The 13,490-nt window shown below is 40.4% G+C and overlaps 1 protein-coding gene across 2 annotated transcripts in view; it reads left to right on the top strand.

The window, feature by feature from the left end:
* The window catches only part of LOC149164049 (DNA-directed RNA polymerase D subunit 2b-like), a 285,673-nt gene that overhangs the window by 98,109 nt on the left and 174,074 nt on the right, over positions 1–13,490 (top strand). For both annotated transcript variants that reach the window (XM_089431941.1, XM_089431942.1), the window contains one exon: positions 965–1,210. In XM_089431941.1, the coding sequence (XP_089288067.1) occupies positions 965–1,210 (246 nt within the window). The remainder of the gene's footprint in view (positions 1–964; positions 1,211–13,490) is intronic.

Below are 13,490 nucleotides of genomic sequence, written 5' to 3' on the forward strand. Positions count from 1 at the left end.
AGTATGGTGCAGAAACTGTTTGTATTTTAGGTTTTAGTTCACGAGTTTCCAACGAATTGAATAGTATGAATAGATGCACATGGTAGTATTTAGAATGCAATGTTATTTAACATTTTTGCTGCATTTTTATCTCTTTAACCAAGCTCTGCCTTGTGGCCCTTGAAGCACCAAGTGATAGATAATACCTACTCGGCTAATGCTTGCACTTACTTTTAGTGAAAATTTTCTTTGGAGGGTAAGTCTTATATTTTAGTATGAATTTTGCTATACTGATTGGCAGTTATATAGTGCATGTTTTTGGTTTGCAAGGTAAGGTACCTTTCTGTGTTGATGTCTAGGATTTAAAGTGGAAAGGCAGTGGAACATTTCAGCTGCTCGTTATCTGGAAGGAAGCTAGGATTGATGACGATATATCAGTAATATTGAGTGTGTAAACTTTCCCCACTCTTATCAATGTTTGTTATCAGTCCTCTCTAATCAAAGCCTTTTTCCCCTGAGCAACTTAAAAGTTCCCTTGACCAATCAGTTTCTTCAAGTAGTTATTTTTTGTTGAGTATCAGAGATGTCCAAACTGAGTGAGGTGCCGCTCTTTTTTTCTTTTGTGCTGAATGATTACTTCAAAAAGTACACTTTGAGGAGGCTTTATAGACATTCCTTCTTGTGTTGTGGATGTCACTTTGAGATGCGACTTTAACATTTTGGGTATTGACATATTATGGGGATAAGGTGCAAAAATGAAAGTAAAAGGCTAAATTCCCTGAGACAAAAAAGTTTCTATCTTATAAAGAAATAATAGCTTTAGGTTCTAATATCTACAATGGACTTGTATAAACAGTTGCTTGTGGAAATCAATTTTTTAACAAGTTTGGTATTATGCTATCTTTATTTAAAGGATAACCTTGTTACACCTGATCCATTAGGTTTGATTTTAATTGAAAGTGCCTGATAGTTGCCATCATTGCAGGTTTATATCCAAGACCCTGTCAAAGCTGATGGCAAGGGTAAGAGTAGTTCGAGCTTAAATGTAAAAGGTGGAAGACATGTGACACCTATAAGCGAGGAACAGAAAAGTGTGCTAGTTGGGAGACTTCCAATCATGGTTAAGTCACATCTTTGCCATCTGTATGGTCTCACTCCTAAGGAGCTGCTTGCAGAGGGTGATTGCTTTTTTGACGTTGGAGGATATTTCATAATCAAAGGGCATGAAAAGGTTAATTTCTGAGTCATTTTGCTTACATTTTAGCAGAGTCAACAATCAACTTTATTGTGGGAAATGAAGAATTAATTTTCTGGCTACATCCTATTTATTGAGATGAGACTACTTGAAAATTGATTGTTTTTCTTGTTATGATTGTGGTAGGTATCAATTTGTAGATGCCTCAAGATAGAAGAGAAATGTTCTGTTAGACACATTAATGATTACTGATCACTGATACTTGACTGTGTTAGAAAATTTAAAAGAGATTTAAGAACATTAAGAGTTTAACCATGTCAGCATATCTCAAATTTCTTTCCTTATCTGATTGTATTTTAGAATTGTTCTTTGTGGAGTTTCCAATAACACTTTATAGGATTTATGTCACTTTCATGGGGCTTCCAACAACATTCCATTGGTTTGCACAAAGTGGTCTGTCTTTGAGACTCTCATGCTCTAGTGCCTTAGTAGTGCAAATGCACTATTCTCCAATATGTTGGTACATGCTGATTTTGGTTGACTTTCTTAGTGCGAGTAAGATTCCCTACATTGTGATCTTCTGTTTTGAAGGACTTCCTCCCTTGCTTAAAGGGTATAATGATCTTATAGGTGTTCAAAGGACTGGAATTTCTTAGCGAACTGGGTATGTCAGTAAATTGGCTCCCACCCTAGATTTTATTTGACACTCCTCCCCACCTCCTTCCCCTTGAGGAAGTCAATGTTTTATTAGGGAGGACATTTATAAGAGCCTACATTGTGATCTTCTGTTTTGAAGGACTTCCTCCCTTGCTTAAAGGGTATAATGATCTTATAGGTGTTCAAAGGACTGGAATTTCTTAGCGAACTGGGTATGTCAGTAAATTGGCTCCCACCCTAGATTTTATTTGACACTCCTCCCCACCTCCTTCCCCTTGAGGAAGTCAATGTTTTATTAGGGAGGACATTTATAAGAGCTTAACATGGTTTTTCTTGAACCATGTGATTTTGATCCTTGAGTCGCAAGTTGGATTTTTATTCTAAGAAATTCCTTCGAATTATTGATGGCCTTCTTGTCCAATTGCCTTTATAGAACTCCAACTAATTTCTAGGCTTCATTTTTAGCTCACCTAGATGCAGTTGGGCTGACATTAGTGGAGCTTTGACATAGATTATCATCTTCCCAAAGTGTAATAAATTTGTTGGCTTTGTTTTTTGGGCAAGGTTAAGATCAAAGAGCATTTTATCTTTTGGTAATGTTACCCATCCACATACATTTGTAGCCCTAGGAGAAAACTTTTCTCCTATGATGCATCTTGCCAGCTAGCAAGCCCTGCTATGATCTACATATAGCCAACCTTGAATGGCTCTCACCCTTTCTCCGGTCAGTACTCTCATTGACCTAGCCAACTCATCCATGGAGGTTGTTATCTATTGTGAGGTGTGGTGTAACAAAATCTAGCAGGCCTTGGATAGGGGCACCCTACAAGGCTAAAACTAGACAAAGAGACAACAATGGGGTAGAGGCCCACTGTCATCACTGCTAAAACCATCTGCTCTTTATGGATTTTGACCAATGGGAGGAGTCTCGATATGTGAGAGGGTCATCTAATGGATATTCTAAGACTAGGGTAGAAGTTGACACAATAAAGGCATAATATAGGTTCAAGGCTCCAATTGGAGTCAATTTGCTTTCTTGATAGAGGCCTATTTGATGAGGTAGAAGACTTGGGGCTTGATCAGTAGGTTGAGTGTTGGGATGGTGAAAGGTTAAGGCGAGGAGAAAGGGTTTCCAATGATGATCTTCAACAAGAAAAGGGCACATGAGACCCTCAAAAGGTTCCCAAGTTGAAGATAAATCCAAGCTAGGGCTAACTTAGGGCTAGTAAATAAGGCAAAGAAATTTATGGATGAAATTGAAGTGAATGCCTACCAAAATAAGGGATTTTGTGGCAACCACTCTCTTGGCATTTAGACTCTCCAACTTCGAATATTCCTCTTCCCTAGGAATTTGCACCAAGTCGTAGCTTTAGCCACTTGGCCTTGAAGGGACCGAATTAGGGAAAAAAAGAAGGATAAATTATGGGATTAGAAGTTGAATTGATTATCCACAGGGAGGGCCAACGCCTTGATCCTTGGCACAGTGGGGTCTATGATGTGATAGATCAACCAACAAGCTTCTAAGATGGCCAGAATTCACAATTTCAAACAATTACCTATGCAATGGATAATGGAGATTTCATGGGAGAGATACTAAGAGTTCACCAATAGGAACTTTCAATCACATGTTATGTATGAGTAATGCATGTAAAAGATCCCCTAGATAGCAATTCAATAAATTTGCAATAAATTAGGGCACAAGTTGCAAACCTAGATTCAACATTATTCCATTCTGTAAACATAGAGAAGAATATTTAATCAATAAAGGTTCACTTACAAGATAACGTCTATTGGGATAGATCAAGGATCTATGATTGTGTTTTGATATTCGGAGTTGACTTGTCTATCTTTGGAGCTATTCTTTGGATCAATGGATGGAATCTTTTGCATGTTATCTTGTAAGTGAACTTTTGTTGATTAATGGAATAATGTTGCATCTAGGCTTGCAAATTGTGCCCTAAAGTGTTGAAGATTTATTGAATTGCTATCTAGATGATCTATTGCATGCATTGTTCATACCTAACATGTGAATGAATGTCCTAGTGGTGAACTCTTGGTAGCTCTCCCAGGAAATCTCTATTATCCTTTGCATAGGTAATTGTTGGAATTGTTGCACTAGAGCATCAAAATTTCAGCCTCCTTAGAAGCTTGTTGGTTGATTTATCACATCGTAGACTCCACCCTCCCAAGGATATATCCATTAGCCTTCCTTGTGGATGATCAATTTAACTTTTAATCCATTAATTTCTCTTCTCTTTTTCCCTAATTCGACTCTTTCAAGGCCAAGTGAGCTAACTAGGACATGGTGCAAATCCCTAGGCAAGGTGAATTTGTGGAATTGGAGAGCCTAAACATCAAGGGTAGAGCATTTGCCATAAAATCTTTCTTTTTGGTGGGCATCTTCTTCAATCTTCTCCTTAAATTTTCTTGCCCTAGTTGTTTGCCCTAAGGGGTAACCATAGCCTAGTTTTGTTTCAACTTAGGGGCTTTTTTGAAGGTCTCATGAGCCTTGGCCTTGCTAATATACATTGTCGGAAACCTTTTCTCCTAGCCTTCACCTTTAGTTACAACAATGCTCAACTCATCAATTAAACCCCAAGTCTAGTGCTTCATCAAATAAACCCAAGAAAGAAAATTTTCAAGCCTTGAACCTAAATTGTGCCTTTCTTGTAGAAAGCCTTGTTGTGTCACCTTGTAGCCTAATCTTAGAATATCCATTAGATGATCATCTCACATACTAAGACTCCTCCTATTAGTGAAAATCCGTAAAGAGCAGGGCGTTCTGGCTGTGGTGACAGTGGGCCTTTACCCCATCGTTGTCTCCTAGTCTAGTTTTAGCCTTGTAGGGTGCCCCTCTCCAATGCTTGCTAGATTTTGTGGCAAGAATGCCCTTTTAGGGCTCCAAATGATCCATCAAGGTAAAGACAAGGTTCAAAATGTCTCCAAGGATCATGATCAACCTCCATTTGAGAAAATTCCCCAAACCATGCATCAAAGCAGCTCCAAGGGTCATGGGTGCCACACATCGTCACTATGGGTGTCAAGTGAGCAACATGGTGCCTCCTGTCTCCAGCGTTAGTGCTTCATTAGGTGCAACTAACCTACATCAATCATCCCAAGGGTGACCATCCTCATCTGGGCCTTGGGTCATGGCATGCCCATCAAGTAGTGTTAAGGCTGGCCCAGGGTCATGTTGGTTCCACTAATACATCATAAAAAATCCTCAATGCTTGGCAAGAGAAGCCCAAAGTTCTGGCGGGTCATGTTGGTTCCACTAATACATCATAAAAAATCCTCAATGCTTGGCAAGAGAAGCCCAAAGTTCTGGCGCTTCGGGGTGCTCTAGGATGTGTATGATCTCCTCACGTCATCAAGATACCCAATGCGCTGCCAAAAGTGGGGAACATTGCATATGCTAAGTCATTAGTGGAATTTAATATATGGCTTGGACGTCATATGGATTAGGGTGCCCTCAAGGCCTTTGTAGCGTAGGATCATTTGGCAAAGGTAACTCAAACTCAAGTGAAAGCAACCATTCATTAGAGACTAAGATCATAAATGCATCTAAGTGGACCATACTTAAGTGTCAAGGGCATATCAGTACTTCAAACTGGGATCGCCCTCAAGTGTGTAACTAGATCAAGTCCCGTAAAGTTGTTCCCTACTTTTGTAGGGGTAGCTAAATAATCAACCCTATTATGTGCTTCTAACCCCCAAAGGGAGATGGCATCTCCAAAGTTAACCATTCAAGCAGTAGGTGTTGATGTAAGTTGGTGGTAATGGAGTGGAAAGACTTCATGGCCCAGTGCCATGGTCATGGGATTAGCTAGTGGGAGTCCACATCCTGAGTGGATAGATGTAATGGAGGGAGTAATCGTGGAGGCATTAGTTAACTTGCTCAACCTACTGTTTCCACCCCTTTGGTGCACTTCTTCTTACTAATAATGCTTTGTATCTTGGTGCAAAGCTCAAGTATAAAAACTTGCTCTTTATGATTTAGCTTTTAATTTGCCCCTTAAGATGAGGAAGTTTATCACTCATCAAGGTTGGGACATGCAAGGGTTCCTTTTGATGAGATGGAGTATCAAGTGCTTAAGAATTAGGGGTTGGTTAATGAGGAGTGTGGTGCTCATGCTAGGGTTTTTCCCACGCGCTAACTTATGTCTTGAATATCTTTTGCATTTTGATTTTCTTTTTCTTTCCCTTTCTTTTAGCTACATCAACTTCCAGGGCAATGTTTTCCGGCCTTACTCAAGGATGTAGATAAAGGAGCGCCAAATTGAAATGAACAAATGACAAGTTGGACTTGAAGAATAGAGATGGTATCAAGGGCTGATAATGTGATATGGCAAGTTATAGGTATGTTAAGGGGGAAACGACCACGTTATTTCGATCTAGGTCTTCCAAGTAGTGCCCCTTCTATATCCCTAACGCCTTAGTGGAGGTCTCATTGGACCAGGAATAAAGATTAACCCCTTTGGTGAGGTGAGAAAACAAATTTAAGATGATCAATCATTTAGATGACCCCTTTGTCCATACTAAATGCCAAAAACATTAAGTAAAAGCACTCGATTGCATAATGATCAAAGTACTTGTTGAGTGGTAGCCCACCTTCATTCAAGAGGAATGTTGAATGGTGAGAGGTGTAATGATTGATGGATATGGTTAAGGAGTTGGCATATCTTCAACATCAAGCCAATGTGTAGGGCTGTTGGTTGTATGGTTGCCCAAAATAGGAGAAAAAGTTTTCTTGTAGGGGGTTGCCCATTTTGGTGGGTAATAGTCCCTCTAGTTTGCACTGATATGGACCTAGAAGCGATGTTGTCATTAGCTTGTCTCTTAATGCCCTTTGTTTATTGAGCTTTGTAAAGTAGGAGGTACTTTGCTAAATAGGATCCTTTGCCTTGGAGGAGGATGTAGAGTGTGGGTATGATGCAAGGTTGCATGGAGCAGGAGTGTTTTTTAGAAGGGGAGTTTCGTTTCGAAAAATCCATGGTAATGTAGCGTCTTAGAAGAGTTTATATATATATATAGAAACATCCAAAATGCCAAATTAGTTGCAAAATTTATGAAAGCATCTGTATTTGTACATAAATATAGATCGAAATGGCATCCATAATACGTTAATGATAATTATTCGAGCATTAATCGTGTAGATTCTAGCACTTAGAAATCACGATCAAAGTTTTAAGCATGTAAGTGAAAGTAGAGCATACTAGACAGGAGGTGATGGCTTCGACAGGAATTATGCAAAGAGCCGCAGACATAAGCAAGCTAAGATATTTGACAACTGATTTCAAGGTAAGAGAGACGAGACTCTTTCATGGTGGATTCAAAGTGGTCGCGAGGACAGGTTCATAGTATACATTTTTAAATAACACCGTTTTGGATGTCCTTGCAAGCAATGATCTCTGGAGATCTGTTGCTATTTATATAGATCGGGGTTATGGGGATCAAGGTCAAGTGTTCCTACATATATTCCTTGTAGATCTGGTATGGGAAAGGCGACTCTTAGGATATCTCTTGGTAGGAGCTCTCAATCTATTTCCTGCATGGTTTTCACCTCTCTTAAACACATATCAGGCCATGACCAAGCTTGTTGAAACCCCGATAGTTACAAATCCGCCTTATATACCCTCAGATTTGACAGAGAGGTGTAAGAATAATAGTCTTACAACAATGTTGGAAGAAGAAGCTTCCTTTCAAATTTTTTCAAAGACTCCAAATGGTAGATCACTTCTTATAGGGGTTCGAAAGGACTTCTTGGTGTTGGATCTGAAACGAGAGATCTATAAAAGAACATATATTCCAATGGAGATGCAAAGTCTAATTTGGGTAGGAAAATCTATGCAAGATGAAATGCTATTAACAGACCAAGGAGTTGAACGAAACTCCTCAACCTTTAACAATCTGAGGTTGCTTGGGTCTAGTTTCCCCAATGGATCAGAGTCGAACACGGGACAAGTAAATGGAGGTACTTCATTCAAAGACATCCTTAAAGGGAAGTCTTTTTCCTCACCAAAACAGATCAAACTCTCGATAAACTCGACCACTATGTTGTGGAGCAACTGAATCAAGTCCCAACAATGGCAGTAGATCTATCAAAGACAAATGATCTACGTACAATCTTTGAATCCCAGGCAGTCATATGCAGATTCAATGGTTTCTGGCCAAAACCAGTGGATCTATTTTAGTGGATTTTCACAACATGGACAATTAATTGTGAGATTCACTTATGCTCCAGGGGTTTCTTCATAGTAAAGTTTGAATCATCGAAGGCAAGAGAGTATATCTTACGAGAGGGCCCATGGTTCTGGGGTAATGCGGGACTTTTTCTCACCCCATGGTTCCCAAAATTTGATGCCAATACAATGGTGGTTTCAAGAATGTCGGTTTGGGTTAGATTGCATAATCTCCCTCTTCATTTCTGGCACCATAAAGTGCTAGAAGGAATTGGGAATCTCATAGGGAGGTACATAAAGACAAATACACAAAGAACTAAAGAAGGAATCTACACTTTTGCTAGAATTTGTGTGGAGGTGGACCTCAACAAAGGATTGTCGAATCACATCCTCTTAACACATAACAAGCAGTGTTGGACACAATTTCTAGACTTTGAAAACACGACATTTAGGTGCCAAATATGTCGACAAATAGGACATCTATAAAACACATGTCCTATAGCCAAGAAAGATCCAAGAAGGAAAAAGAAACTAGTGAAGAAACCCAAGGGATGGCAATTTCCAGAGCAACAGTCTGAAGACGAAGAGGATGATGAGGAAATGGGTCTCCCTATCAATGAAGAAACCCAAAATCCACAAGAAAGCATAGCAAATGGAGGAGCTAATCATGAAGCATCAAGAACCCTAATCCCAACAATGTAGCAAGAGAAGATCCCTGAAGAAAAGGAGACGGGAGGTTTCAAACAACATCATGTTTTTGAGAGTTCGGATTCAGATAAGGAAAATCCAAGGATGAATGAAGAGAACTAGCTAGCACTTGTAATGACCACTCCAAATCAAGGAGGATGGCGGAAGGTAGAAAAGAAGAAAGGAAGAAAAGGGTAACCCGCTTTTTCCATTTAGAAGTAGTTTATTTTTATTTGCTTTTATTCTATACTGTCTTTGTGAGCACCAGTTTCGACTGGTTTGACTGAATGCTCTGCGAGCATCTACAACATGTAATTTTGTTTTCATTAATAAAATTACAATTTTTTCTTGGGAAAAGAAAGTAGAGCATACTAAATAAATGAAGTAGGTTATTTGGTTGTTGTCAATTTGACCAAATAGTAATTTTCACAAAATAGGCCATCTACACACTTTCGACTGTTGCCATGAAACAATGCAAATAACTGTTGAAAAATGTAACTAGGTACAGTCTTCATAATGACATGTAACTGTGACTTTTGTAAATGCTGTAAAGAAGGAAAATAAAATTATTATTGTAAGACTTGCTTCATGGGTTTCATGAGCAAGGGTTTTCATTTTAGATGGCTCCCATTGTGAACCTTTAGGAATTGTCATAGAGTTAATGTCATGTATGGAATGTATATAAGTCTATAAAAGTGTCTAGAAGCCCTCCAACAACAAGCACTAGTCCTCCTCTTCATGTCAGCCTTAAGATGAAGTACAAACACATGTCAGCTCACCTATTTGGAGACACACCTATGCAGATGTATAGGTTGGGTTATTATATGGGACAAACCACTATAAATAGTTGGGCAGGGTCTTCACATTATCACAGTTCAGAGTTCGGATATTTCTCTGAAGTTTGGGTGGCAGTCAACAAGTTTGGATCTCCACAGGAAGACAAGTTTGGATGTCTCTGAGTTTTTGGGTGGATAGTAACAGTGAGAATTTCAGATGACTGTTTTAGATAGAAGTCTTAGTGCCCTAAACAGAGAAACACAGTTCGGTTAAGTGAGAAGTCAAGGAGTTTTGTTTACCTAGGTAATTCATATCACAGTTGTAATGACAAGCAAAGGAATAGTAGTTCGGATTTAAGAGGGAGAGTCTTGGTGTTGTTACGCACCACTTCGTGGGTTATATCCCCAGGAGAATTTTTTCTCCATGATGAGCCTCAGCTGGCAGCGAGCAGCGCCTTGCAGCCATGTGGTCCCTCACCCACCTGTATTGATCGTATATTTGAAGGTGGGCTTAGTTTGTGCTCTTGTCCCCTTGATCTCTTTTGGTTGTTACCCTTGGATTTTAGTCCCATGGGATCTCCTTTATTGACCATTTGGTTCTAGGGTGGTACTACTTGGGAAACCCCGACTTTGGGTGCGTGGTCCTGCTCCTTTATCTGCATATATGACTCTTTTTCCACTCATTGTATGCCATTCATCATTTCTCCCACCTGGGTCCACATTTCCATGCCGAGTCCACATAGCGCCAACCTCCCTATCCCCTTGCCCCCACCTTGGGTCAGGCCTAGAATGATGCCCCAAAGGTTGAAGCAGTTAAAAGATAAGATAAAAGCATAATTGGCCACATTTAACAGGAAATTGTACCAAAAAATGCAAATGATGGCCGGGAGAAAATAATCAGCACGTGAGCAAAAGCCAATACATGAGCCCTACCTCAATCCATGGTCATCACCCTAGTTCCATAGGCCCTAGATAAGCCTCCTTTATCAATTTGGAACCCGTGATTGTCCCAACCCCTGGAGGGTAATGAACTGCCCTACCTCAAAGGGGTTAATCATTGCTATATTTTACACATCATGTTCTTGTCCCTTGAGCCGCAAGTAGTTAATTGAAGAAAATTCTTTAAAGGCAAAAGCCACATAACGAAGGGTGGAAAAATCAAGACAGGGGTACCTCATGTACAACGGTTGCTCCCTCCTACACATTACATACCTAGCGCCAACCTCCCTATCCCCTTGCCCCCACCTTGGGTCAGGCCTAGAATGATGCCCCAAAGGTTGAAGCAGTTAAAAGATAAGATAAAAGCATAATTGGCCACATTTAACAGGAAATTGTACCAAAAAATGCAAATGATGGCCGGGAGAAAATAATCAGCACGTGAGCAAAAGCCAATACATGAGCCCTACCTCAATCCATGGTCATCACCCTAGTTCCATAGGCCCTAGATAAGCCTCCTTTATCAATTTGGAACCCGTGATTGTCCCAACCCCTGGAGGGTAATGAACTGCCCTACCTCAAAGGGGTTAATCATTGCTATATTTTACACATCATGTTCTTGTCCCTTGAGCCGCAAGTAGTTAATTGAAGAAAATTCTTTAAAGGCAAAAGCCACATAACGAAGGGTGGAAAAATCAAGACAGGGGTACCTCATGTACAACGGTTGCTCCCTCCTACACATTACATACCTAGGAGTGGGGTTCCCCTTATCTAGCTACCCCTAAGCCCCAATATGTGGCCTAGAATCGCCCTACTCATTCCCTACTCCATTCCACTTGTTTATCACTTGCCACCCCCATTAGAGGGTTGTACCTTGGACATACTATCCCCTTAAAGGGTTGAAACCACCTAATAAGGTACTTGGCTAACCCCCTTTGGAGCTTGCAGACACTAGCACATGCCAAATTCCACCACGGAAGGGCATGCCATTATGAAATGCCCACTTTGTTATCAATGATTTGTAAACTCTTTTACTCGATTATTTTAATGACTGGTTGTACTATAAGCCTAGGGGACGCATTGGATCTTATGCAAGATTAAAGGTGGTTTCCATTTGGGTTTGGTCTCCCTATGTGGGATCCTAACCCAAGAGGTCTACGTTGGCACACATAGGGTGTGCATAGAGAGCCATTGGCCTCCATAGCAACAAACAACACTCCACGGATCTTCATCGATGCTCGGAGACAACTAGCGATCCACTTTTGCGATGATGGTGATATGCTTGGTACATTATGCTCAGCAGGGCCCCACAAGAGCTCCACACTTTTGGCAGGTGTCCCAGGACTTGTATGATGTCATGGAAGCATTCATTCCACCACTCGGACCCTTGCAAAGGACCTATATGCATCTCTGATTCATATGGAGACCCATGGGGTCATTTATGTGCCCGCCCTTAGACCCACTGGGAGCACCATAGGTCTACTGCTTGGAGAACAAGGGGTGACCCCGTTGTACATCATATTCCGAGGAATTTATTCCTCAGTGTGGCACTTCCGGACATTTTTAGGCCTTTGGAGGGCCCTACGACATGTACATATTATTATTTGGCCCCTTGTGAGGGTTATTTTTACACTTGTGAGCTAGTTTAGTGGGCTTGTCACCAATAGGGGTTTTATTTGCACATTATTTTATCATTAGGGGCTAATGTAGGCCCATAGGCTAATTCAAACTCTTTAGTAGGGTATATATTGATGTTAGATACATTCATTTGGATCATCACTTGATTTGGTATCTCTTTAATCATAGAGAACTCCACATTTCTTCCTTGGAGGATATTTTTTGGAGATGGATGAATTTAGACGTATGGATTTGGGCTATTTTTAATGTGTTGGAGCTTCGTCTTGCAAACGGAATGCTGGTTGGATATATTCTATAATGTTGTAAGTAAATTTTGACGTTGTTATTCTTGTTACTACATACTGCTAAAATTAGGGCTAGTTGCTACATAATTGAAATGTGGAATTATGCATGTTTTAGCTAATTTAATGTATAGGCCAATGTTATGTGAATGAAATGTCCTAGAGATTATTTGTCTCAATAAACTTGCATCATTTGCTTTCAAGTATAAATGCGTGAAGGTCACTTTTCTTTTCTTTCTCTCATCATTGGATGACGCTGACCTTTCGAGCCTCCTTGATCAAGAAACCAAGTTCTTACTCATTATCCTCCTTGACTCCATATCCCCAAGTGAATTAGGCACTGATCCCTCAAAAAGGGTGATCATTTTAACCCTCTTTTATCCTTTTCCCCTTTTTCCCTAGGTCTAGTCCCATTTGGTCACCTAGGGCATCAATTTCTCGGGAATTGACCCAAAGAAAAATTTTGATCTCCTATAGGCTATTGCGCTGGTGAGTCCCCTCCCTCTCCTCCAAATTTGAGGCAATTCTAATGGTGGAATCTCCGGGAATCCCAAACCTTAGCTCTAGGATCGAATTTTTGCCTAGGCATCACCAAGGCTAGACCTCAACAAGATCAATTCGACCTTTTGAAGTAAGTATTCTTGTTTAGTCCTTTCCTTTCACTTTGTCTAGAATAGGAACATCATTGGTTGCTACCTTCCATCCCCGAACCTGGATTGGGTCCACTTGGCCTCGTGTGGTCCCACTTTTCAATAAAGATTATTTTTCAAGGACCATTTGGGAATCCAAGTTTCCCAAGGATTATAGGGATTGAGAACCTCGTCTATAAGCCTATTCCTTCTACCTCAACCTTGCAATCCTCACCCCTTACCCCTGGAGGACCAATTCCCTTGTGTAAAGAGCAAGTAAGTTCCATTCTTCACTCCATCCTTGGGAAAGGATTTCTAGGGTCACTTTTCACCTATTGATTGACATATACTTTATAAGTGATCTGTACACAACCATGACTCCTCCCATCGGTGAAAGTCCGTAAAGAGCAGAGAGACTTAGCTGTCGTGACAATGGGCTAAGCCTCCACTGTTTTCCTTAACCTAGCAGTTGCCCTCTTAGGAACCCCTTTTAGGTGCCTTGCTGGTTTTAGTGGTAACAGGTGCCATAG

The sequence above is a fragment of the Pinus tabuliformis genome, chromosome 5_1 (assembly GCF_031772625.1).
Source record: "Pinus tabuliformis cultivar Carrire ecotype Pingquan chromosome 5_1, CPIR1, whole genome shotgun sequence".
In the NCBI taxonomy this organism is placed as follows: domain Eukaryota; kingdom Viridiplantae; phylum Streptophyta; class Pinopsida; order Pinales; family Pinaceae; genus Pinus; species Pinus tabuliformis.